Genomic DNA, 27,538 nt, shown 5'->3' on the forward strand with positions numbered 1-27,538 from the left:
CCAAATGGCAAAGGGATGTGCCGTTTGTGTCTCCTACTTACTCCATCTTAATTTGATAAACATAAATCTGGATCCAGGTCCAAAATCTAAGGATCAACGTTTAAGCTAAATCCAAGTTCACGAACCATGATCCAATACTCCTTGGATTGGATCAGCCATCGGAACCGTTACATCAATATATAAACCAGTTCAAAGCCATGCTCGGATCCAACCACTAATTACTAGATTCGACCGGGTTGGATCCAGTATTGGGGTTGTGTGATTTTTGGCTGTTCCGACCCGATCCAGTATTGGGGTTATGTGATTTTTGTGACGTACCTCAACTTGCCCTCGTGTCTTGTCCCCTCTTACACTGTATCCAAAAACCGCAGAACAATAACGCGTCACGTGTCCATGTGTTGAACCCGTACCGCTCGGTACATATCCGGACCCAAATAGGGTAGGTCAGTGTCCGATCTTATCCGTACCCGAATAGCCCCGCCCCGAGGCATTTACTATTCTCAAGGGCGTTTTCGTCAATAAAAAGAAACTCTCTATACGTCAAACACAATTAACGCCGCAAGAACCTCAACGTCACATCGCATTCGCATCTCTCTCTCTCTCTGCCCACCCCGGATGCGAAAAACTCGAACTTTAAAAATCCTAGCACGCTTTCGAACTTCAGTAATCGCAACATTTTCCGCGATTTTATAACCGAGGTACCCTCTTTTCTCGACCACCGACCTGCAGATATCGCGACATGCCAAACGCGCACCGCGCTACCCATCGTGACGCCCTCGCATAGAGAAAAAAAGAGAGGGAGGGGAAAAAAAGGAGGGAGGAAAAACGAAACCCTAGAAATTTCCGTCCGGCACCGGTGACGTCTCCGTCTCCCGTCCGGTCGCCGTTTTGACGAGGAACATTCGCCGGCGTGTCGTTGTCGTCTGATTCGTTGGGAACTCGGAGAGGGAAGGAAACTAGGGTTAGGGTTTGGAGGACGGACTGGGGGGTGGGGATGGTGGTGGTGGTGGTGGCGCGTGGCGGGTTCAGGGGATGAACGGATGCCATCGGGAGGAGGCGATGCCCCGGGGCGCCGGCGATGGTGCGGCGGCGGGGAAGTCGTGCCTTTCCGCCGGGGCGGTGGATTTGTACGCTCAGGCGCGGAAGGCGCTCTGCGAGCGGTCGCCGTTCGAGACACCGGAGGAGGCCGCTAGGATCCCGTCGCTGCCCGTCCGGCTCTCCGCCTTCTTGTCGAAATTCGCTGGGGAGAACAGCCGGAGGAAGCACCGGAGGTCGCACCACAAGGCCGACGCCGGGGATGGACCTAACGGCGCAGCCGGGTCAGCGAAGAGCATTTGGGCGAGGACGGAGGAGTATTTCCGGCCAGTTACGTTCGGGGACGTTGAGACGCTCGCGCCTTTGTCGAGGGTCGATTTCTCGTTCGCGGACGGCCCCGTGAATCCTTGCCTTCTGAATCCTTCGTCTGGCATTGGCGGCAATCCGCAGGAATTTGATCGAGAGGGCAGCACGGTCAATTCTGTTCAAGGTGTTGTGAGTGGTGCTGACGGGGAGGAGGAGGAGCCCGTTCCAGCTGCGGGGGGTTCTGGCGGGGAGGAGGAGAAGTCCGTTCCAGCCGCGGGCAGTTCGTTGCTGGTTGTTTCAGTTGATGCTGATGCAGAAGAGAAGCCGAAGACACTGGTTCCGAATTCGAACCTGCAAGGAACAAGCTGTGAAGAGGAGAAGGACCACTATCCTATGGAAATTGATACACCAGTTCCAGTGAGAGTGTTAGAGAATGGCAATGCTGATGCGCAGTGCGATGGTGAGGGCGGGGGCGCTCTCGCAGAGGTTAAAGAAGAGCCAGTGTCAAAAACAAGGAAAGGAAGGGGAGGGAGGATAAACAGGAGGAAGCTCAAGGGCGACCAGGCCAGTGTACTTCGTCGCCGTCAGGTTCAGACTCGCTCTATGTCCCCTCGAATGGATTCTGCCATTCCTACTCGTGCTGAAGACTCTGAAGTTGGTGGCATGAGCTCTGGTTCTGTCTGCCAAGTGAGGTTTCTGCAGTCGAGTGATATCGGGCAGCTAGTGAGCTCGAAGTGTAAGGTAATTCCACCGAAGCGTAGCATAAAGAAGCGGAGTCTTTCAGATAGTGATCCCGAAGTGGAGAAGTTGGTGGTTTCGCACCCGAAGAGGGGGGATGATACCTGCACTCGTTGTCATGTCTGCTGTACGAGCACTGGCGAAGAAACTAATCGGATTCTGTCATGCGCTTCTTGCCACCTTGCAGTGCATAGAAAATGCTATGGAGTGAGTGAAGTTCCGGCAGGACGATGGTTGTGTTCTTGGTGTTCGTATGTAGTGAGCTTGCGCGGGAAGCAAGGCGGTAGGCTTAAAACCAGTGGCAAGCTCTTGGCTGAAGATGGTGTAGATTCTTTGAATAGGCCTTGTGTTCTTTGTCCAAACAGTGGAGGTGCCTTGAAACCCATTGGCATGGCTGGTGAAGATCGTGAGAAGTGTGCATTAAGGTTTTCCCACTTGTTCTGCTGTTTGTGGATGCCTGAGGTACACGCCGAGGATGCTCAGACCCTGGAGCCGATTGTGAATATTGAGAGGATAAAGGAGAACTACAAGAAATTACCTTGTGCTTTGTGCAAGGTTAAGTATGGTGCTTGCATCCTCTGCAGTAATGGTATGCGTGATAATGAATAAACTTTCTAGTTGGTAATTCTAGTTTTCCTGCTAGGTTGATGTTAGCATCTTAGGCCACGAACTTTGCTTTGTAACTTCCTGCATTTTAGATTTATTTATGACATGATTTTGAAATTTTCGAAGTTCTAACTGGTCACACAAAAAGCCTATATACGCATGTACTGATAATGTTCACTCGCGCGCATATATATATATATATATATATATATATATATATATATATATATATATATATATATATATATATATATATATATATATATATATATAGAGAGAGAGAGAGAGAGAGAGAGAGAGAGAGAGAGAGAGAGAGAGAGAGAGAGAGAGAGAGAGAGAGAGAGAGAGAGAGAGTAATGGGTCCGTGCTAAACCAATTTGGTGCTAAATCGCCTGCTAAATGGGTTTTTTGGGCCTTTTTCATTTTATTTTTAAATTCTGACTGACTGTACAGATGTGATCTATGTACTTGATTTTAGAGAGATCAGCTCTTGAAGAGTTTGATTCCAATACATTGATGGGTTTTTATAAAGTTTGAAAAATCAACGGTCCAAAATCTTTGTAAATTTTTTATTCTCCAAACATCATTTTTTCCATTGAAAACACATGATCCAGGTGTGGATTCTTAGTAAATCAACCATGCCCAACACATTTATAGGGCCGGAACCACATAAAAAGCACTGGAGAAGCCCAAAAACCCCATTTAGCATGCGGTTTAGCACCAAATTGGTTTAGCACAGACCCATTTTCCTATATATATATACAAGAGAAAATGGTTCCTCTTACTGTAGTGCTGATTTTCAATGTTCTAAGTCATATTTTACAAATCAGACCTCATAGGTGTGTTCAACATGTTTTATTTGCTAGGAAAAGACTGTTGGATCATGTTTTTCTCATAAAAAACTGCGATTTTATGAGCTTTGAAATTTATGAAAATTTTGGGTCATTGATTTTTGAAACCTTATAAAAGCATGCTCACATGTCAAATGATCCAAAAGTCAATTCCTACTGAACTAACCATTTTGATCACCTCCTGAAGGTCAGATTAGAAAAAAAGAACCAAAAAATAAAAAAAAATCACAAATCAAAACCATCCATTCTCTCCTACCAGGGTAGAGAAGGAACCAATCACTCACACACACAAACATATAATGGATTGGTAATGGCCCCGTTACATACAAACAAGTTTGGATCTCTTATGTACAAGTTGTTTTGATCAAACTGGCCTCATGGATGAATTCAGATTTCAGCATGTTCAAAATAGTCAGAACTGGCATTTGGATCATGTTTTTTCGATAAAAAACATGATTTTATGACCTGGGTAAGTATCACACATTGTAGGCAGAAGAAAAGGGGAAAAGAAAGAAGAAAGAGGAGAGAGAGCCGGCTGGAAGAGAGAGAGAGAGGAGGGGAGGGGCGTGAATTCCAAGAGGGAAAGATGCCCCCCTCTCTCTAATCCTTATTATTTATAATCTCAAATTAGGTTTTAAAAGTGTTTAAGAAACTTTTTGGAGGAAATGATTGGAGGAAAAGGATTCATGTGGAAGACCCAAAATGAATTTCTTTTTTGGTTCATATCGCTGACCCCAATTGTTTTGGGATGAAGGCGTAGTTGTTGTTGTTGTTGTTGTAAGAAACTTTTTTAAAACACTTTCCAAATTTTCAACAAATTCATACAACCTCCTTTTTCAAAACTATTTTCTAAAGACTTGTTAGTAAAAACTGATTTTTTCTAAAACACTCAAGTGGGTCAAAATTTGTTCATTTTTCTATTTAATTGAAATCAATGAGTACCCTGCAGGACCATGCCAAACATTAGTTAAACATGGGTTTTTAATGCTCATTTCACACAAAATCATGCATACAGAATGTATATATTATGCATAAATATCACATAAATAGAAAATAAATTCAAAATAAACTAAATACAATCTAAATATATGTGCTATATCTAATATATATTATATACTGAAAATATAATATATAATATTCAGTTTATATACTGAAAATATAGGGCACACAAAATGGCATGTCCGGTACCCGTACCCGTGTCGACATGGGTATGACCTAAAGTGGCGTGTCCCGGTAACATAGTCTAAAATTCAATTACCAATCAAAGAATTTATCTGCACATCAGCCTTAAAGTGGCTTCCATAAATGAGTGCAGTGGCAAATGAAAACATGTAGTTGCTTGCACTAAGGGACAGAATCTGGTGGAATTTGTGTACTGCATTAAAAATGGAATGCCTTTGCTGATGTTTGAGGCACCTGATAGGCTTTTTAGATGCTTAATATCTGATGCATTCTTGGTTATGGTATACATGCTAATGTTATGGAGCACATGTTACTGTGTAATATGATTTTATACCCAAGTATGTTCCTCTTTTTTTTTTTTTTGAAAGAACTAAGTATGTTCCTCTTATTTAATCTGTTCCGCAACATCGCAGCTTCGTGCAGAGCATCTTTTCATCCTTTATGTGCTCGTGAAGCAAAACAAGGAATGGAGATACGGCGGAAGGTTGGCTCCAATGATGTAAGAGACATCCTTTGTATTTCCTTATGGCTCTTGTGAACTTAAATGTTTCATTATAGAGCGACATTCCATCATGCAAGTTTAACTTGATGATCTTTGCAGGTTAAGTTGCTGGCTTTTTGCTCAAGACACTCTCCTGTTCAGGAATTTGGAGCTCCACAGGCAGGACCCTATATCCATGGCACTAAAGAAGACCCATCAGTGGCTAAGCTCTTCTCCAGCTTGTCATCTGCAAATGGGTCATGTAAATCCAAGAACGAAATTAGAATAAAGAAAGCAAAAGTAAAAGGATCTCGATTGGAAAAAGTAATTAATAAGAGTTCAGAGAAGGTAGCTAGAGAACAGTTGTTAGATGGCAAAACCCAGCTAGCTATGGACTCAGATGTTATGACTATGCAACAACATTGTAGTGCTTCTTCAGCGAATATTATTAGGGACACATCTGGAAGTGTTGAAAGAGATAGTTGTGTTGATACTGGAAGACTGGACACACCTGCTTGCATTATGACATCAAAAGAGGTAACTGAAACCTGAAAATTCTAATCTCCTTAAAGATTGCTATAGCACATTTAAGTCCTCATACATTTAAAAACATAATGGAAAATGGGGTTCTCTTAAAACATTTCTTCCAGCCTGATCTAGTGGGTACTTAGTACATATGGATTGGATTCAATTGATATTCATCTGGTTTGGTTGGTCAAAAATTTGGCTGCATTATACAACTGGCCAAGGTCATGAATTATTGAAACTCTGTTAGCTAATATTTTTTGGTGTTCGTTTTGATAGCACAATTTTGCAGTATGTATCATTTCTAATGTTTTGTTTTAGATCAATATTCCAATGAACAACCCAGTAAAAAATGAAACTTGTTCTGAAGTATTCAGATGCCATAAAGGCATAAACCCTTTTTATTCATTGCCTCCAGTAAATCAATGTTTAGTGGGTTAGCTTATGCATGCCCACATGAACTTAGGTATTTCCGCTTCATGTCTTCTCTCTGTTCTACAAATATCCTTATTTTTATATTCTTTTGAACGATTCAATGAGTTTTGTTGGTGTTTTTTTCTTTTTTGCCGTATTTTTTAGTGGTGTATTTTAGCATTATATGTGCAGTGCATTTTGCCTGGTTGAAATTTGGAACTTGAGGTGTCAAATGTCAAAAAGCATTATATCAGTTCTGCTCAAAGTGAGTGACACTCAAAACCATTATGAGTAACATATTTCTTTTCAAAGCGTACTCTGTGGAGACCATGATTTTTAACTTTATTTTCATACATTTGTGTAATGCTCTTTTGTAATTTTGGAAAAGATGAGTGGTTCTAACTTTGTCTGATAATAGGGCTGTATTTTTTCTCTTGGCAGCCTGAAACATGGTTGTATGTCTCTCCTATTAAGTAAAGCATTAACATCTTGTGTTTCTTTTCACATTGCTTTTCTTTCCTGGAAGGCAGCAGATTCTGATGACATAGATGAACTCCCTATTTTGTCCTTACGGCCCAGGAGAAGAAATAAAAGTGGAAAATGGTTTTCGAGGGATAGTGGGGCAGGCAGCTCACCTTTGGAAACAGACATGCAGAAGGTAAACTATGGAAAATTTGGTGACAAAGATGCTGAAGAGACAAGGGTAAGCATTGAATGTGATGGAGATGTTGATAAATCTTGTTGTGTGAATCAAGAATGCCATAACTTTATGGAGCTGGAAGAGGTAAATGTCAGTTTAACTGTACTTGTGTATACGCACGTCAGTTTAACTGTAAATTTGTGTATCTTATTAAGGGGCAATTGGTACATAGGATTGTGTAACTGTAGGTACTGAGATTGATTTTTTCATCATACTTGATGTTCTGTGTACTAGTTTTCTTGTTCAACTTTTATCACATGTTAGATCATGCTTAATTGTGCTATTGTTACTTTCTCATGAAGCGAATTGCCCTGTACTCTTTTGATACAGAGGGCTTACTGCTCCATATTGTGTTGGATTTCTATTTAATGTTAAATCTCATTCTTAATCTGTGGCATGTAATGGATTTTTACACACTTATTTAAAGCAGAAAAATACTGTAGCAAATGGTTTTATTGTTCTGTGATTATTGTTCATACTGCGCCTTGCTAATATTTTATTTAAGTATGTACATGATTTATTGAAAATATAGCCTTGTCTTTTCATTTGTTCCTGGTCTTATTCACTTTCCAAGCTCTTACACTTTTTGCATGAAATTATATGGCAGTAGTGCTTAGAGTTTTAAAAACTAATCTTTCTTCTATGGGGGGTGGGGGGAACGTGATGTAAGTTTTTCTGTTTTTTTGTGTGTGTCCTTTAGATCCTTAGTGTGGAATCTTTCTTGACGAGATTTTTGGGATTTTGGCCTTCTCACTGATAGTGAAGACTTTTGTGTGGAGCATGCAATTCTGTAAGCAATATGTGGAGAGCTTATGCAAAGACTTAGGATTCCTAGTACTTGTGAAGTTGAATATGGGAGAGTATGGATCACCTCTTTAGAAAGTTGTCTTTTTGGCACAGTTGGATGCTTTAGATTCTTTTCTCCATCTTGCTATTGTACATGATCCAGGGGAAAAGGGAAATTTTTTCATGGTAGATTTGCTTTTGCATTCATTCTTGCTGTTTGGAAGGAGTGCAAGTCTTTTTTTTGTTTTGGGGGAGGGAGGGGGGGGGGGGGTGTTGGAATTCTCCAATACATCCTCCCATGAAATTTTATGTTCAGTATGACAAAATAGCATGTGCTAGTCAAAGGTAGGAATTTCAAGAGTACAACTTTTACATGTCAATAGCTCACCATTTTAAACTTTAAAATACCGCGATATTTAGAAAATGTCGTGGTATTTTCATTAAATCATAAATGTCATTTTTTATCACTATAATTTATGTTTTAATCGCGACATTTAGCAAATAACGAAGATAATTAACGGCTTTAAATTATTTTGAAATGCATTGATTACCATCTCTCTCTATCAATACTAATGAAGTGTAGCACAAGTTTTCAAAACATCCAATTTTGGAAAGTGTTGAGAATGGTGAAAAGACATCATTCTCGACTGGGACCCAATTCATCTTGTTAAAACACATGCTCATTAATGGCATGTTGTAATTTTAGTATATTATGTAATGGGTATTTTTGTACCCTAATTACTGTACCTGTGCATATTTAATGAGAAGCAAAACCGCAGACCCTTATTGGGTTTTCTCTGCAGCCATCAGAGCCTCTCTCTCCTCTCTCGACACTTTCTCACATGGTATCAGAGCCAAGATCCCCTCTACAACGTCTTCTTCCAAGGTATTCCTTTTCTTATTCTTCTTGAATCTATTGAATCTCTTAGCCAACGTATTCTTCAATCTCTAATCTCAGCCAACCTCTGCAGAATATTTCTTTCCAGTTAACATATTCTATTTTTCCCTATATCTAAAATCTGCATCTTATCTCTAACCTCTCTCTTTCCATTTAATCGTCACCCACCATTAATCGTCATGCTTCTTAATCTAAAATTTGCACTTTCTAAAGTTTGCTTCTCACATCTATTTGCATTTTCCTTTTCCTCTCACACTGTTTGACGTGATTTCATATGGTCACACAAGAGCAAATCCTTTGCGTGATTTCATAAGTTGTTCCTCATTTTCTTCAGAAAAGTAAGGACAAATTCTGATCTGAGTAAAATATCAGATTCCTTTTCTTTACATTCTAGAATAACGTTACATCCAAAAAAAAAATCAGATTCAACTCTTTGCATTTTTCGAAAAGAAAAACACGTTACAATCACATAACGTGTTTCTGTTTTGCATTTCATTGACTGATCTTTATTCAGATCAGTTTACTGCATATCTTCATTTTTCTGTCTCGGGTGTGTTGTAAACAGTGTTTTAAAACTCGCCGAGTCAACTCGTTGACTCGGCTCGGCTCGCCCCTCCAGCGAGTCAACCCGGCAAGGCAAACTCGGGCTTGACTCGGCCTGACTCGGCTTGACTCGGCCTGACTCGGCTTGACTCGAGCGAGTTTTGGGATGTTTGAAATTTGTTTTTTGAGTTTCAAATTACAGTTTCGAAATATATAAGTACATATATTTTAACAAGGGTTACCCCCAGATTTTGTATAAAAAAGAAAATAAAAATCATTTAAAGATAAAAAAGCATTTAAATCCATAGAATAAAATCGCCATGTTGTTCGAAATTTCGAACTACTGTTCATCCTGTGTTATCAACTTATTCTAGCAAAATATTTTAAAGAAATGATTCTCACTATATATGGCGGGTCAACTGTGCCTATGGGAAGTCACATTTAGGTTTCATCATCCATTTGTTATGTGAACAAGCATTGTACATATTCAAATATTAGTAGTCTTTTTATAGTTGTTTGTGCCATTAATATATTTCTTGCATAGTTTTATACATAAGAAAATTGCTTATTTATGTTGATATTGGGCATTCTGTAAACTTTCAATATGCACATATATCCCTGTTTTACATTTATGGATTTGTTAGAAATTAAAACTTTTAAAACAAGCTAGCATATATGATTGGCCATTTTAGGAACCTTAGGTAGTAGCAGACTGAACTCATGGTGACCAAATCCTCTAATTCAAGTCATGAATTAGTCAAAGTGCTTGTATAGATATCAAATTCAATTATTAAAGCAAACCTCTATAGCTCTTTGCAGTTGTTTTTATATTCTTACAGACATTTGGAGACTATGTTTACTCAAAAACATGGTTTCAGACAAATTATATATTGTTTTTCTTTTAAAATCAAAAGTTAACAAAACCGGTTCGAGTCACCGAGTTGACCCGCCGAGTCACGAGTCAATAAAGAACGAGTCGAGTTCCGAATCACGGGTTTTAAAACCTTGGCTGTAAAAAAAAAAGGCAGCCGAGTTCCGAGTTCTCTGAAATTACGTATTGGTTTTGACTTTTATTTTGAGTTTTATTTCTGACTTCTTTTGTTCCACTCCAGTATTGTTTCTAATTCTATCTTGCTTCCGCCTTTAATCACCTATGGATTCTTTTTCTTCCTCTTAATCTGTCATTTCTTCCAACTTTCTTAGCTAACTCGTATCTGAAAAACTGAACAACTCCAATTTTCTCACCTGAAAAAGACAAATCATCCTATTCATAAGAAGTCAGGATCTTTCTGGACATCTCGATGGCTCTGTTTCTATTCCTCCAGAGTTCATATCATAAGATGGCAAGACTGGAGAGGGCGACACTTCCATTACCTTTGTCAGAAATCCAGAATATATATCCTAGATGAAGCGAGATCAGGCTTTGGTTGCCTACATCACTTCCACCCTATCACAGGAGGTGCTTGTGGCAATCCCAAATGACTCCACAACTATGCAGTTATGGCATCGTCTTGTTCAGACGTATTCTCAGACTAGAGTTTTATTTTTAAAGAAAGAATTTCAAATGCTGAGAAAGGGCTCCATGGCTATCATGGAGTACTTAAACAAAATGAAAACCATCACAGATCAGTTGGCCATTGTGGGTTGCACGGTCAGTGACAAAGATATGGTGCAACAAACCTTGAGCGTGCTGGGACCCGATTATCATATGATGGTTACTTCCTTGTTGTGTTTGCCAAACTTACATACATTTGAAGATCTCCGTGCTAAGGTCTTACAGTATGAGATGACTTTGAAAGGATTCTCTGAAGGTAATCACAACCCCATTGGAGCCCACGACGTTCTTGCCACAGGAGTCACCTATGGTCGAGGACGTGGCAGGTATGAATCTCGAGAAAGAGGAGGTCAAGAGAGGAATGGACAAGGAGCCCGTGGAATATTACCTACTCCCAGTATGCCTCCTAATCTGCAAAGGCAAAGGCCAGTACATACCTGCTTTATCTGCAACAAAAAAGGACACATAAAGACAAATTGCTGGTTTAACTCGCAAAATAGAGGAAAGCAATTGGAGACAAGAAAGGGAACATATACATTGAAAAATAGTGGAGAAGTCAAATAACTGCTATTATCTGCTTTGGCTGAATTAAATATCAAACAAAATGATCAAGGCACTTGGTATGTTGATTTTGGTGCAGCCACTCATGTCATTGGTGATGCTGGTAAGCTCCTAAATCTTGTTCCTTATGTTGATAGAAATAGTATAGTCACTGAAGATGGATCTCACCACCATATTTCGCACATTGGAAATTCTGTAATTCCTATGTCCAAATCTTCTCTTGCTCTTTCAAATGTCATCCATACTCCTAATATCAAGAAAAATATTGTTTCTGTCTCTAAGCTTGTAGATGACATTAATGCTTCAGTTGAGTTTACTCATTTCTTTGTTTGTGTTAAGGATCTTCACACGGGGAAAACGTTCGCTGAAGGAAAATGACAAGGGAATATGTATGTATTCCAAGAGAATTCTTCCTCTCGTGTTCAGTCTGTTGGTTCCACATTGAAGCTCACATCATCATCCTTAGTTCCTCCTGACAGTGTTCTTAATCTTTCTGAATGTATTGAGCCGAATCTTTGGCATGATCGTCTGGGTCATTGTAGTAGTCGTTTTATTGATAAGCTTGTTTCAAGTAGTCTTATTCCCAAGTCCAGTCTAAATTTAGACAATAAAAAATGTTCTAGTTGTCTTCAGTGTAAAAGTCATGTTCTTCCTTTTCATTCCATTAATAAAAGAGCTTAAAGACCATTTGAGATTAGATGTTCTGATGTTTGGGGTCCGACTCCAGTTTCTTCCATATCCGGCATTAGATATTATCTCATCTTTGTTGATAGCTATTCTCGATATACATGAATCTTTTTTATGAAAAGTAAATATGAAACCTTTAAGTTATTTCAGAACTTTCATTCCTTTGTTCAAAATCAATTCTCTGAGAATATCATTTGTTTCCAATGTGATGGAGGGGGTGAATTCTCTTCAAATGACTTTATTAGTTTTCTCCAGACAAATGGGATAAGTAGGCAGATGTCTTGCCCTCATACACCTCAACAGAATGAGATTGTTGAACGGAAGCATCGCCATATTGTCGAGAGTGCAATGACCATGATGCATGATAGTAATCTTCCAGTTACCTTCTGGACAAAAGCCGTTCATACAACAGTCTATGTCATAAATCGATTGTCCATGAACATCTTAGAGAACAAATCATCCTATTTCTCTTTGCATGGTGTGCATCCAAATTATCATGATTTGCGTGTATTCGGGTGTGTATGTTATGTTCATGTTTATAGTTCAATGCGGCATAAGTTTCAGGATAAGGCCTTAAAGTGCAGATTCGTTGGGTACGCTGATGATTACAAAGGCTACAAATGTTATGATCTCATAAGCAAGCACATCAAAATATTCAGAAATGTTGTGTTTGATGAATCAAATTTTGGTCATAATGCTATCACTCCTCCTGAAATTGAAGTTTATCACCCTTGGTTGAACTCAGATCTCTTTTCTAGTATTGATGATGTTTGTTCCTCTAAATGTCATCAAAGAGATGAAGGAAATGTATCTACTGCTGAGCAAAGAACTCAGGAAAGTGTGATTTCTGAGTCACTATCGTCCCAGAAAGGTATAAAGGCATTGTTTACTCTCGACGTGAGAAGGAAATACCCCTCAGCTCTAATCAGGAGCAGAATCCTCTTTCTGTTTCCATTCAATCATCTGTTCACAGAAGGTCTACCCGATTTCGACATCCAATTGATAGGTGGGTTAGTTATGAGAATTTTACGATGGATTTCCAACTCTTCTTAGCCTCTTTGGGCAAGGAAGACCAACCCACAACTTTTTATCAAGCAATAAATTCTAAGAGATGGAGTGAAGCTATGAACGAAGAAATGAAGGCTCTTCATGAATGTGGCACTTGGGATATTGTTCCCAGACCACACGATCGAAATGTGGTTGGGTCAAAGTGGGTGTATAAGATAAAGTATAAGCCAGATGGTACTATCGAGCGATACAAGGCTAGGCTGGTTGCCACAGGAGCAAGGACAAGACTATGATGAGACTTTTAGTCCGGTCGTGAAAATAGACACTATTCGTATCATACTATCATTGGCTGTTGAGCACCAGTGGACTCTCAGCCTACTGGATGTGAAAAATGCGTTCCTACATAGAACTCTAAAGGAGGAAATATACATGGAGCAATCACTGGGTATGGAGAAGGAAACTCTAAAGAATACGTGTGCAAGTTAAAGAGAGCTATATATGGTCTTAAGCAAGCATCTCGATCTTGGTTTGACAGTGTTTTGCTTGAAGTAGAAAAATATGGCTTTATTCGGTCTCTTCTTGACCATTTTCTTTTCATATTCAAATGCAAAGATGTAGTTACCCTGTTATTGATATATGTTGATGACATTATCATTACAGGTAACTCTAATGAACATATTGAACATGTTAAAAAACTTTTGAATCATAGATTCAAGATGAAGGATCTTGGTAAACTGCGATACTTTCTTGGAGTAGAAGTTGACAGGACTGCTGAAGGCATGACACTTACTCAACATAAGTATACCATTGATGTTCTGAGCAAGGCAAGTATGACTGATTGCAAGCCTCTAAGCACACTCAGTGTACTTCATCAGAAACTCAGTTCCCAAGATGGAGATTTGTATGAGGACCCTACAGGATATCACAGGACAGTAGGAATGCTTCAGTATCTTACCTTCGCTCGACCTGATATTGTCTATTCTGTCAATCAGGTATCTCAGTTCATGCATGAACCAATATTGGGCATATGGAAGCTGTTAAACGCATTCTTCAATATTTGAAGTGAACTATTGGAGATGGTCTTCTGTACAGAGAGAGTATGCATGGCCATCATATGCATGAACTTCTTACTTACACAGATGCAAATTGGGCAGGAGATCCAGATGAGCGTAGGTCAGTTTCAGGATACTGTATTTTTATTGGCCTAAATCTTGTCTCCTGGAACAGTAGAAAACAAAAGGCCATAGCCAGGTCGAGCACCGAAGCTGAATATAGATCAATGGCAGCGGCTACAACTGAAGTAACATGGATCAGACGTCTATTGACGGAAGTAGGATAATCGATTTCTAAAAGCGTTCTCTTGTGTGATAATCAAAGTGTTATTAATATATCATTCAATCCCATCTTACCACAATCGTGCCAAGCATATTGAAATTGATCAACATTTTATAAGACAGAAGGTCGAAGAAAAGGAAATTGAACCAGAATACGTTCGGACTGCTGATCAAGTTGCTGACTTGTTTACAAAAAGACTTATCAAGGACAAATTTTGGATGTTAAAAGGCAAGTTGTTCATGGTTCAAAACCATGTACAACTTAAGGGAGGGTGAAAAGATGTCATTCTCGACTGCCAATTCATCTTGTTTATTAAAACACATGCTCATTAATGGCATGTTGTAATTTTAGTATATTATGTAATGGGTATTTTCGTACCCTAATTACTGTACTTGTGCATATTTAATGAGAAGCAAAACTGCAGACCCTTATTGGGTTTTCTCTGCGGCCATCAGAGTCTCTCTCTCCTCTCTAGTCTCTTTCTCACAAATGGAAAACAATTTCTTATACCTGGAAAATTAAAAGCTTTTAATGTGTTGGCCATTGAGAATATAAAACAGTTTCCCAAAATCCATTTAGAAATTAAAAGCTTTAAATGTTCTATTCTATGTCACATGGGTGCGGGTGTGGGGATTCGGCACTTCAAAAAAACCCGGGTGGAGGGGTGCGGCAGGGGCAAAAATGTAAATATATATATATATATAAAGGGGGTCCGGGGTTTATCCTATTGCATCCAATTTTGAAAAAAAAAGTAGTTTGCAATTGAGCCAGCTGAGTGTGGTTCATTCAACTCATGCTTGTCATGAGCTCAATCTTGATCGGATTGCTGGAGTTATAAGCTGAGTTTGAACACCCCAAGCTGGGTTGTTTATGAATACTGGTTGCTGATAATAGTGACGTTATGTGGGCTATCAGCTTGGGTCCTTTGCACAATAAATGGTGGTGATTAGGGATGTTAAGGGGAGTAATATGCAGGCGGGATTTGGGTCATGATTTTTGTCATGTACCTGACCTGATCCAAGTATAAAATGCATTATTTATAATAAAAAATCTGAAATTATGCAGATCTGAATCTGGAATTCCACTTTTGTAACCCGATAAAACCCGAACCTGAACTCGAGCCTGTTATTTGTTATTTGGGGGGGGGTCAGATATACCCTAATGGGTCGTGTACTAAACCCGTTGACAGCCCTAGATGAAGAGAACAAACGGGTGATGATCTCATAAAACCGATTTGGCAAATCAACGATCTACTCAATCGCAGTTAAATGCAAATAATTAAAGTTTAAGTTGCTTTTGTAAATGTTAGATAAGTTTTGGGTTTATTGAATTTACTTTAGAAAAAACCCGATAAATTTACTGAAAAAAATAAAACTGGAATAAATAAAGAACGAAATATCCGCTCCCGTCTTCCCGCAATTTTTCCTCTCTCTCTCTCTCTCATCGATGCATCCCCAAACCCTAAGATTTCCGATCGCGGAGAGCCCCATTCCGGTCGACAATCATCTCCGCTTCTACCCATCTTCCCGATTTCGCGTATTTCCCGGTTTTTTCAGGACCAATTTCACGAAATCCCCCAGTTTCCCATGCATCAAGCATGGGCTTCCCGCGATCAGGAACTGTGAAGATCTAGGCTCCGCCAACCCGAAGAGGATCGACTCCGACCGCCAGCAATCGACGGGAGCTCGCGAAGCCAGCGACTTCGAGGCGAAGAACGTCGACATCGCGACGCTCGGGAGCCTCTGCGTCGACATCGTCCTCGGTGTGCTCAGCTTGCCACACGCTTCCTCCAAGAATGGACCAAAATGACCCTGAGTGCGGTCAACGCACCCAGGGTCGGGTTGACCGCACCCGGTGCCGCACCTGAACCCGAACCCGCGTCGAGTCGCGTCGACGCGGGTGCGGCACCCTGCTAGCCGAATCCCTGTGACATAGGTTCTATTTATGTTTGAATTTTGAACAAAGACCTAGAATGGGTGGTTATTTTCTAAAATTTCTATTTTGCCCCATATTTTTTAAATATAAACTTATTTTACTTTTAACCGATATTTTTCCAAAAAAATGCTAGATAAACAAAATTTTTCAAAATTTCACGAGAAAAATCTAAACGATGAATTGGCGTTTTAAACTTTTGTCACAATGGTTTGCCTGTCATTGTCTCCCTTAGATCTATTAGCTAAGCTGCATGGGGAACCCTTCATGTCGATCCCAAGTAAAGGTTCTCTCTGTACACATCTATATATATCTATGTCACACGGACTCGGCTAAGGAGGTGCCGCACCCGAGTCGACACGCCCCGACACGGGTGCGGACTCGGGTGCGGCTTCGGACTCGGCCCGGACTCGGTCAACGCCGAGTCGGACTCGGTCAACGAGTCCAGGCCGAGTCCGTCCACATTTTGGACTCGGTCAACTTTGACCGAGTCCAAAAATGTCCCTAAAAAACCATTTTTTTTATTTTTTTTTGCTTAAAAATATATATAAAAAAAGGCACAGTGCAGACTGTGACTGTGCTGCCTGACTGTGACTGTGCACAGTCTGTGCAGTGTGCACAGTCACAGCCTGTGCACAGTCTGTGCACAGTGCACAGTCTATGCCTGTGCCTGTGCACAGTGCTGTGCAGTGTGCACAGTCACAGCCTGTGCACAGTGCTGTGCCTGTGCACAGTGCACAGTCTGTGCCTGTGCACAGTGCACAGTCTATGCCTGTGCCTGTGCACAGACACACAGACTATGCTGTCAGCTGTGGCATTTTAAAAATAAAATAAAATTATATATATATATTTTTGCCGAGTCCCCGTGTCCAAAAATTTTAAAATTGTGCCGCACCCGTGTCGCACCCGCACCCGCACCCGCACCCGCACCCATGTGACATAGATATATATGTATGTATTAGACTGAGTACACTTGTGTTTGTACTTAAGGTTTGGATCCGGGTCCGGATCCAAACTCCCCTTATGTAACATGTCTAATTGATATTGGACAAACTTGTAAATGCCCTAACTTATTAGGGCTATTTGTGTCATATAGCCATGTATTAGGTCATGTATTAAGTTTTACATTATAAGTATTGAAGAGATCACGATTTTTCCATAATGAAAAAACGTGATTAGTTGCAGCCCCATTCACTTTCTTCTTTGCGGCTTCTTGTTCATCGACTCTGGACTATTCTCACGTGGTATCAGAGCGACTCTGATCCAAGGGCTGAAGTTTTTTCCAGCAGGTACGTTCCTAAGAGACCTAACCCTCCTCCTTATCTCTCTTCTATTCATTTGCTGTTCTGTGTCTTTAATATTTACTTCCCATTCTATTCTTCTCCAGTTTTCTCTGGATTACGATTCTGTTCTTCAGATCTGTAACTGAGTTGGGTTTGTGCTAAACTAGTTTCACGATACCTTTGCCTATTGAAACTTCTCTGGGTTTGCGTCAAATCCATTTCACGACAACCATATTTCCTGAAACTGATTTGTTCTTGCACCAAATCAATTTCACGTCATTTTTTTTGGGTTGTTTCATTTGATTCCTTTCACGTTATTCTTGCATATCGGGTTTGTCTGTTGGATCGGGTTTTATTTTCCCAGATCTGTGCATCAGATCCGATAACTGGCTCGAATCAGATCTGTAGTCTAAAATTTCCTTTTAGACTTACCTTTCTTCATCTATCTTTCTTCCTTAATCCTCGATTTTAGCCAGCTGCCTCTTTACATTTGTTACTGTTGTGTACAATCTTACGTATACAACTTTGAAATCAGATTGGATCTGTACACCAGATCTATTATTTCTCGTTCAAGTTAAGTACTCGAGTTAAAAAAAAAGGGGAGGGGGGGAAACCGAGACTTGTTGCATCGTGATCTGCAGGTACCTTCATTCTGTTCTACTGATTGCACATCCCTAAAAAAAAAAAAAATTTAGCCATGGATTCTTCTTCTTAGTCATTTCTCTCATCTAATTTTCTCGGTCAACTCATTTATGAAAAACTTACCAATTCCAATTTCCTGATTTGAAAAAGACAAATTCTTCCTTTTATTAAAAGTCAAGGTCTCTCTGGACATCTCACTGGATCAATCCCAGCTCCTCCAGAATTTATCATACAAGAAACTAAGAATATAAATGAGGCTGATCTCATACAACAAATTCCAAATCCCCAATATGAGATTTGGATGAAGCGTGATCAAGCTGCGGTTGCTTTTATCATCTCCACTATCTCTCAAGAAGTATTGGTGGGAATTCCAGATGAATGCTTAGCAAAAGAATTATGGGACAGACTAGTGAAGATGTACTCTCAGATATCAGAAGCTAGAATTTCCTTTCTTCAGCGTGAATTTCAACTCTTGACTAAGGGTTCCATGTCCGTCATGGAGTACTTGAATAAGGTTAAGATCATCACTGATCAACTTGCAGTTGTAGGGTATGAAGTGACAGATAAAGACAAGGTCAGATAAACCTTGAATGGATTGGGATTGGAATTTCATGTTCTCTCGACTTCCTTGTTATGTCTGCCTGATCTACCATCATTTGAAGACTTGCAAGCCAAATTACTTCAATATGAGATGACTCTGAAAGGGATGTCTCATGAGACTGGTGGACAGGTTCTTGCTACTGGGGTTTCTTTTGGCCCGGGACGTGGTGATAATAATTTTGGTGGTGGCAGAGGACAAGGACGAGGTACTTCAGGGGGACGTGGACTATTACCTACCCCGAATGCTTCACCTCTCTATAATGTAAAAAACGTACCCACCTGTTATCTTTGCAACAAGCGAGGCCACATAAAAGCCAATTGTTGGCACAATTTGCAGAACAAAGGAAAGTTCCAAAGGGGTGAGAGCTCGTCAGGACGAAAGGAAAACTCTTCAAAGTTGGTGGCGATGTGAAAGAGCTTCTCTTGGCAACGTTGTCTGAACTTGATCTGAAGCGTGATGATAAAGGAGTGTGGTATATTGATTCTGGAGCAGCTACTCATGTCACAGGTAATGCGGGTAAATTCTCTACTTTAACTCCCTATTTTGGAAAAAGTAATATCGTTACTGGAGACGGGTCCCACCATCCCATCACCCACATTGGAAATGTTTCTATCCCCTTGCCTAATCCTCACTTCTTCTGTTCAATGTTCTTCGTGCCCCAGATATTACAAAAAATATTGTTTCTGTTTCTAAGCTTGTTGATCATACCAATTCTTCCGTTGAATTTACTCCATCTTTTGTTTATGTCAAGGATCTACAAACGAAGGAGACGTTCGCTAGAGGGGAACGATGGGGAAATATGTATGTCTTCCAGGAGGATCCTTCTACTTGTGTTCGACCTACCTTGAAGTCATCTCCTCAGTCTATATCGTCAAAGAATATTCATGTGTTCAGTTTGCAATCTTCAAATAAATGTAATAAGCCTGATTTTTGGCATTTGCGTCTTGGTCATTGTGGTCGAGTCTTTGTTGAGCGACTAGTATCTGATGGTCTTATTCCTGAGTCTAGCTTGATTTCTAGACCAGATAATAAAATGTGTTCAAGTTGTCAAATGTGTAAGAGTCATGTTCTTCCTTTTCATTCAATAAATGAGAGAGCTTCAAGGCCTTTTGAAATCGTCTGTTCCGATGTATGGGGACCGGCTCCTAATCCCTCTAATTCTGGTAGCAAATATTATGTTATTTTTATTGATAATTTCTCCCGCTTCACTTGGATATATTTCATGAAGAATAAATAAGAAGTCTTCTCTATTTTTCGTTGTTTTCATGCATTTGTCAAAACTCACTTTTCTTGCAATATTTTACATTTCCAAAGTGATGGTGGGGGGAATACTCCTCCAGGGATTTTACCAATTACCTCCAAGATAATGGGATAACTCGTAGAGTATCTTGCCCGCATACGCCCCAACAGAATGGAGTTGCAGAACGGAAACATCGTCACATTGTGGAAAGCGCTATGAGCATGATGCACAGAAGTCGTACTCCCATAGGACTCTGGACAGAGGCTTTTCACTCTGCAAGCTTTTAGAAAATACATCACCTTATTTCATCCTATTTGGGAAACATCCTGATTATGATGAATTAAAATTTTTTGGCTGCATGTGTTATGTTCATATTGATTCTTCTCTGCGAAACAAGTTTCAGGTTAAGGCATCAAAGTGTAGGTTTGTCGGATATGCCGATCATCACAAAGGGTACAAGTGTTATGATTCTGACAGCAGACGAATCAAGATATCTAGGAATGTAGTTTTTGATGAAAATGATTTTGGAGAAGGAGAATCTGTTTCTGCCCAAACCAATATGAATGCGCTATTTTATGATCCATGGCTCAGTGCAGAGCTATTTCCTGCAACCAACAATGAGTGTTCTTCTTCCTGTGCTCAAGGAACATCCTGTCAAGATGGAAATAGTGGCATACAAGAACTTGAAATAGAACATCCTCTGGAGATTAACAAGTTTGCTGGGCAAGTTTATAGGAGAAGAGAAATGGACTCACCCTTGACTCCGGATGATATTGAACAAGAAGAGCCTATGCTTCATTCATCCAATGACATTACTTCTCCAATTTCTAATCCAGTAGCCATTCCGATCAGACGATCTGAAAGAGCTCGACATCCCATTGAAAGGTGGGTCAGTTATGAGAATTTCACCATGGATTTTCAGTTGTTTTTGTCACAGATTGAGAAAGAGACCGAGCCTAGACATTTTCATCAAGCCATTAACTCCAAAAAATGGATTCAAGCTATGAATGAAGAGATGGAAGCCTTGTACCAATGTCAAACATGGACAGTTGTCCCCCGACCTCCAGATAAGAATGTTGTTGGGTCACGATGGGTCTACAAAATCAAATACAAACCGGATGGGGTTGAACGATACAAAGCTCATCTTGTAGCAAAAGGATTCACCCAAGAGTTTGGACAAGACTCTGATGAAACTTTTAGTCCAGTTGTGAAAATGGGCACAATTCGCATTGTTCTTTCATTGGCTGTAGATTATGGTTGGAGAATAAGTCAGCTAGATATGAAGAATGCTTTTCTTCATGGAGATTTGAAGGAAGAAGTATACATGGAACAGCCGCCAGGCTACACAGAAGGAGATTTAAAGGAGTATGTATGTAGACTAAATCGAGCACTCTATGAATTGAAACAAGCATCTCGATCTTGGTTTGAGAGTTTCTCCCTAGAAATTCAAAAACATGGTTTTTATCGATCACAATTGGATCACTCCCTTTTTATTCTTCGAGGCAAGGAGTTTACTACCTTCTTGCTGATATATGTTGATGATATAATTATTACAGGAAGCAGTGAGAATCATGTTCAAGAAACTAAAGATCTCCTGAGTCAAAGGTTCAAAATGAAGGACCTTGGAAACCTTCGGTACTTTCTTGGAGTAGAGGTGGATAATCAAGGAAATAAACTTACTTTGACCCAACATAAATACACCCTAGATATGTTAGAAAAGGGTGGAATGCAAGATTGCAAGCCTCTTGCTACTCCTAGTGCGCTTAACCAGAAACTAAGTATGCAAGACAGAGACTTGTATCATGATCCCACCAAATATCAGAGTCTAGTGGGAATGCTTCAATATCTTACCTTTACCAGGCCCGATATCACATATTCAGTCAATCAAGTTTCCCAATTCATGCATGAGCCAAGGACGGGACATATGGATGCTGAGGTACTTGAAGAGTACTGTTGGAGATGGACTCTTGTACACCAAAAGCAGATCCATGAATACTGCTCATGACATCATTGCTTATTCAGATGCGGACTGGGTCGGGGATCCTGATGATCGAAAGTCAGTTTCAGGGTATGGTGTTTTCATTGGTGCCAATCTTGTTTCTTGGAGTAGCAGAAACAGAAGGCAGTGGCTAGATCCAGCACAGAAGCGGAATACAGAGCGATGGCTGCTGCTACGGCAGAAGTGACATGGACTAGACATTTGTTAACAGAGTTAAAGGAGCCGATTGTTGGTTGCTTTCTTTTTTGTGACAATCAAAGTGTTATTCAAATATCTCTTAATCCTATTCATCACAACAAGACCAAGCACATTGAGATTGATCAACATTTTATCAGACAAAAAATTGAGGAGAAAGAGATGGAGCCTCATTATATTAGAACAAAAGACCAAGTGGCCGATTTGTTCACCAAAGGACTCACAAAGCGCCGGTTTTGGTTTCTAAAAGGCAAGTTGTCCATGATTTAAAATCATGCACAACTTGAGGGAGGCTATTAGACTGAGTACACTTGTGTTTGTACTTAAGGTTTGGATCCGGGTCTGGATCCAAACTCCCCTTATGTAACATGTCTAATTGATATTGGACAAACTTGTAAATGCTGTAACTTATTAGGGCTATTTGTGTCATATAGCCATGTATTAGGTCATGTATTAAGTTTTACATTATAAGTATTGAAGAGATCACGATTTTTCCATAATGGAAAAACGTGATTAGTTGCAGCCCCATTCACTTTCTTCTTTGCGGCTTCTTGTTCATCGACTCTGGACTATTCTCACAGTATGTATATATCACTATCACCAATATCGGTGATATTTTGAAAATATAGAAATACCGATATTTTAAGGTAGCTAATATTAAAGGTAATATCTCGTGATATTTTCAAAATATCTCCAGAAGACAAAATATCGTGGTATTATCACGATAATATCATGATATTTTTGGGATTTTTTTTAAAATTTTAAGTTTGCATTTCCTATTTTTTATTTTCTATTTTAAAACCTTTAAAACATGTTTCTTTATACTTTTTGAAAGAAAAATAATGAAAAACTTATTATTTTATTAGTTTTTTGTTGTTATATATTTATTTATTCAAATTTTTAAACTCGCAAGATTTTCCCAAGATTTTTCAACCTTTGAAAAATCTCTCCGAGAAATATCCTCGCCGAGATAATACCTTGAACGATATAGGTGACTATGGTATATATACATATATGTATGTATGAATATATACATAGATACCCCACTCTCTTCTCCTTCTCAGGTCGCTAGTATGGTGTTGTCACCATTTTCTACGTAGCATTCATGGGATCCATCAAGGTTATCATGGCATGCACACATATGTTGGATGTGATTCACTTCTTTGTTTAGGTTTGCCGTTGTGCTTTCAAGTGAGTTGTTCCACTGATAAACAAACAACATAGTATCTCCATTCCTCAAGTTATTTATTTATCCTTTTGTCTTTGTCTATTGATTTGGAGAAACAATTATATGATTCAGGTGTTCCCATTTCCTCCCTTCTCACTAATAATGATTGGAATGCTATTTTAAAGAGAGAATCAGTATGCTACTGAGAGAAAACTCTTTTCTTGTCGCTCTTCCAACAGAGTCACAGACTAAATTCCTTCTTCTGCAGGGTTTCATGTTGAGAGAAGTCTTGTTCTTGTCCTCTTCCAATAGACAAAATTCATAGTTCTAGATGGCTTAACACTTAACAGCAAATCTTTGTGCACTTTTCCCAATATGTGTGGTTGGACTTTCCTTTCTGAAAAAAGAACAATATGTATGGTTGGGCTTAGTATGTTATTCCATTAATGTTCATATCAATTCATATGTAGTAGCCTTATGATATTGTTGAGGGCATGACTTAACAGTCTTTTGTTGGTCTTTTTCCAACTAAGATGCTTGAGCGATGCTTGATGTAGAATGGGATGCTTGATGTAGAATGGGCGTATTGTGTTTTTCTCGCTTGTTTTTTTTTGTTGAGGTTTTCTTGGATTGATTTACTTGATTGTTGTCTAAGATTTACCAAACCAACACAGCATCTACATAATATATGCTAATCCTATGATTTTCTACTTTATTTTGGCACCAACAGACCTATAACTTTGTTCGTCTTGACAGATGGGCCATGTATCATCATTGTCTGGGAATCCAGATTCAATTGTTGAACGTGAAGGTATGTATTAATTAATTGACAGAAGACTAAGGGTTGTGTTTGTTTATTTTTCATGTGGATGCAAGGGCCTTCTATTTTTATTGTAAAAATTCATTGTGCAACATGTTAACCAGGTGAATTTGGATATGTTGTAGAAGCAGAGGAAGTGATTTTACTCTCTCTCTCTCTCTCTCTTTACTCTTTCTTTCTTAATCTTCCTTTTTCCACCCTTAAATAGGGCGGGTGTTCCCTCTTGTGCGTTCCAAAAGGTGGTCGTATTATATCATGGTTGGATGACTTTTTGTATTCTTAGATTTATCACGAAACATTGTATTTATGTGACCTATATGATTAAGGATTTGTCTTTGTTTCATTTGTCATTCTGTTGATGATTCTCCTGCCATGGCCTTTCTTGTGCAAGCTAAAGCTGTCATGCATGTTCATGTTTGTTTTTTTATTATTTGACTTTTTAGGTTGAACTTGCCAAAGACATTTCATTTCCTGTTGAATTCAGTGTAATTTTTGGCACTTTAATAGGCAGAAATTTCCTCCAAAACATTTTATTCTTATCTTATGCATATATGCATAATTTATTTGTGATCTTTATCATTTTTATGATGTGCATTTTGTTAAGAGTTGTATGTACATGTGTACATATATATAAATATGTATACACATATATGTATACACATATATGTATATATATAGATTGTATCTAGGTCATTTTGTACTTTTTGTTTTTTATTTTGTTCATGGGAATTATGGTCTTTTGACCAACTTAGCCATTGGGAGCTCCCAACGGCTAAAGCATGTATATATATGGGATATTAAGGTCCCAATTCTTCAATGCATTATATATTAATAAAATATTTATTTTTATATTGTGAGTGTGTGTCTTTGTGCCTCTTGAAAGCTCTCCCTCTGTGGATTGTGTTGTGTTATTACCCTATCTTCTTTGATCCTTGGAGATCTCATTACCTGGTATTATAGCCATTGGCTCTTGGGACCTTTTTCTTGCAATTGTGATCAAGAATCAATGGCATCTACCTTTTTAAGTAATTGTGGTGCTCGTGTTCAAGTGTTCGTGGTGCCACTCTTGTTTGTGCAACCTTCATCCTTCTCTCTCCCTCCTTATTTTCTTTTTCATCTCCATGGTCGAGAAGGAGGTTGTCACCTTTCCCATCAAGTTAGATGGGAATAACTACAATAGATTGGCCACGATGATGAAGAGATTCCTTGTTAGAAAAGAACTATGACACTTAGTGGATGGTTTTACATTGGAACCCTAACTTGTTCTTACCAAGAATGTAAATAGAGTGGAGGAAGCTCTAAAACATGGTGAAAAAGAGAACACTATGTTTGATTACCGAAAAGCTTTAAGAGATTTGAAAGTAGTCTGTGCTTAGGTCCTTTCATGGTTCATGAATAGCATGAACCATTATCCATGTGATAACATCTTGAGCTTTGAAAAGGTCGATGAAGCATGGACATTTCTAAAAGTGATGTATATTCAAAAGGATGTCGCCTATTTGTAGGTGCTTAGAGATAAGATTCATTCATGTATGCAAGGTGATCAATCTCTGAGAGAATATTATGTCAAATTAAAAAGATTGTAGGATGAGATGACTAGGCGTGATCCCATATGGGATACACTTAATGATGCCAAACAATGGAAGAAGCGTATTCAAGAAGAACAATTCTTTCAATTTATAAAAGGGTTGAGACTTGAGACCTGAATATGAACAAGTGTGTATTGCCTTATACAAAGACAAAATACTCATGAAATTCTCACTACCTATGTCACAAGGATTCGGCCAACCAGGTGCCACACCCGCGTCGATGCGACGTGACGTGGGTGCGGCACTCGGTGCGGTACACCCGACCCTGGGTGTGGTCAACACACCTAGGGTCATATTCGTCCAAATTTTATACTTTAAAAAAAATATTGCCCGATGAAATGGGCTTGAGCTTGAGGATTAGGGCAAAACTGTTTTTCCCTCTTTCCTGTCTTCCAAGTTTCGACGCTGTTGAGCTGCTACACCTCGACGTCGGCGACGCTTGCTACCGTTTGGCGAGCGCGAACTCAGTCTCCATCTCCAAGGTACATTATTCTCTCTCGTTCTCTCCTTCAATCTATCTCTCTCTCAATCTCAATCTCTACTCGTCTCAATCTCTCGGCTACCTCTCTCTCTCTCTCTCTCTGAGAACACGAACCATCAATCCTCCTTGTTGGCCTCATTCTCCGCAATGTTGAAGTACCTCATCTCATAGACACTCCGGTCTTTGTTGGATGCAATTACATGCAACCAATCTCTTATATTGTGTTTCTTTAAGTACTTCTTTGTCAAAATAGGAACCAAAAGCTACCACTATCATGTATTGAAACCAAATGCACTGACCATGCTATATCTTGAAAGAAAGCGTTTAATAAAGGGAATTTTCTAAAGGTTCCCTTCTTACTTGCATAATGCGACTGATACAGTTCTTTTGCTAGACTGTTTCGTTTTAATTTGGGCAATGCACACTAAGATATAGGGCATTACCCAAGGTTATTTGCATCAGACCCGTGAAGGTCAGCTTGCAATTCTTGTGGTTTGATAGAATTGCACACACACATGCAACTCTATTTCCCAAAATTTGCAAAGAATATGTTAGATTTATTTCATTTTTCATGAATATATTTCTCTTCCTTCTTCCAAGAGAAAGATCTTTATTTTTGCTTCATTTTTTCAAGTCTTGGATACGTTTTTTGTCTATTGAAAGTAATCTTAAGTAGGATACTTTTTCAAGTTTCAACACAAGACTCAAAAGTAATGAATAAAATAGAATTGTAGATTGTTAATTTGATTTATTGTATGCATAATGATGAATTGATTTGATGATATTGTGATAATTGTTTTTTATTTCATTAGTGTTAGTGTTGTTAACTGTTAAAACTTAAAAATTATATATATATATAATATTTTTGCTGCACCCCCGCACCCAAGTTTTTTGAAAGTGCCGCACACCCGCACTCGCACCCGCACCCGCACCCGCACCCATGTGACATAGCTCACTACATGAAATTTTGGTGGAAGTGTGTGGAGGAAACAAGACTCAAGTCTTATATGAAGCCAAAAGAACCCAAGGAAACCGTGCTAGTCGTGTCTAGGCTCGGTTCCAATTTTAAAGCCTCGAAACCTCCACACTTCAACAAATTCCAGCAAGATGGTGATGGCAAGAAAAAAATTATTTACCATTTTTTATAAAGAACTGGAGCACATCAAATCTTATTGCCTCAAGTTGAAGAACGTGAATGAGAAGAGGGTGACTTCGGTTTTTTCCCAAGAAGAAAAAATGAGTGGATTCGATGATGGTTCCAAAACCATTGGATCTCTTTTTGAATCAATTGGTGGAGGCTCTTCAACCACTACTTAAAGCTCCATCGACCACCACCAGTGTTGTGGTCTCCATCTCTTCCCCTCTTGGTATGAACTA

General features: G+C 39.3%; 1 protein-coding gene across 4 annotated transcripts in view; it reads left to right on the forward strand.

Moving 5' to 3' along the window:
* Positions 1–622: 622 nt before the first annotated feature.
* Positions 623–27,538, forward strand: part of LOC149812220 (uncharacterized) — a 60,491-nt gene continuing 33,575 nt past the window's right edge. For 3 of the 4 annotated variants that reach the window (XM_089993752.1, XM_089993755.1, XM_089993753.1), the window contains exons 1-5: positions 623–2,668; positions 5,132–5,217; positions 5,320–5,736; positions 6,665–6,922; positions 24,028–24,082. In XM_089993752.1, coding sequence (XP_089849878.1) covers positions 1,033–2,668; positions 5,132–5,217; positions 5,320–5,736; positions 6,665–6,922; positions 24,028–24,082 — 2,452 coding nt within the window. In that variant the 5' untranslated portion in view covers positions 623–1,032. The remainder of the gene's footprint in view (positions 2,669–5,131; positions 5,218–5,319; positions 5,737–6,664; positions 6,923–24,027; positions 24,083–27,538) is intronic. The other variant, XM_089993754.1, reaches the window with a different exon arrangement.

This window comes from Nuphar pumila, chromosome 17 (genome assembly GCF_984573655.1).
Source record: "Nuphar pumila chromosome 17, dmNupPumi1.hap1.1, whole genome shotgun sequence".
Lineage (NCBI taxonomy): Eukaryota > Viridiplantae > Streptophyta > Magnoliopsida > Nymphaeales > Nymphaeaceae > Nuphar > Nuphar pumila.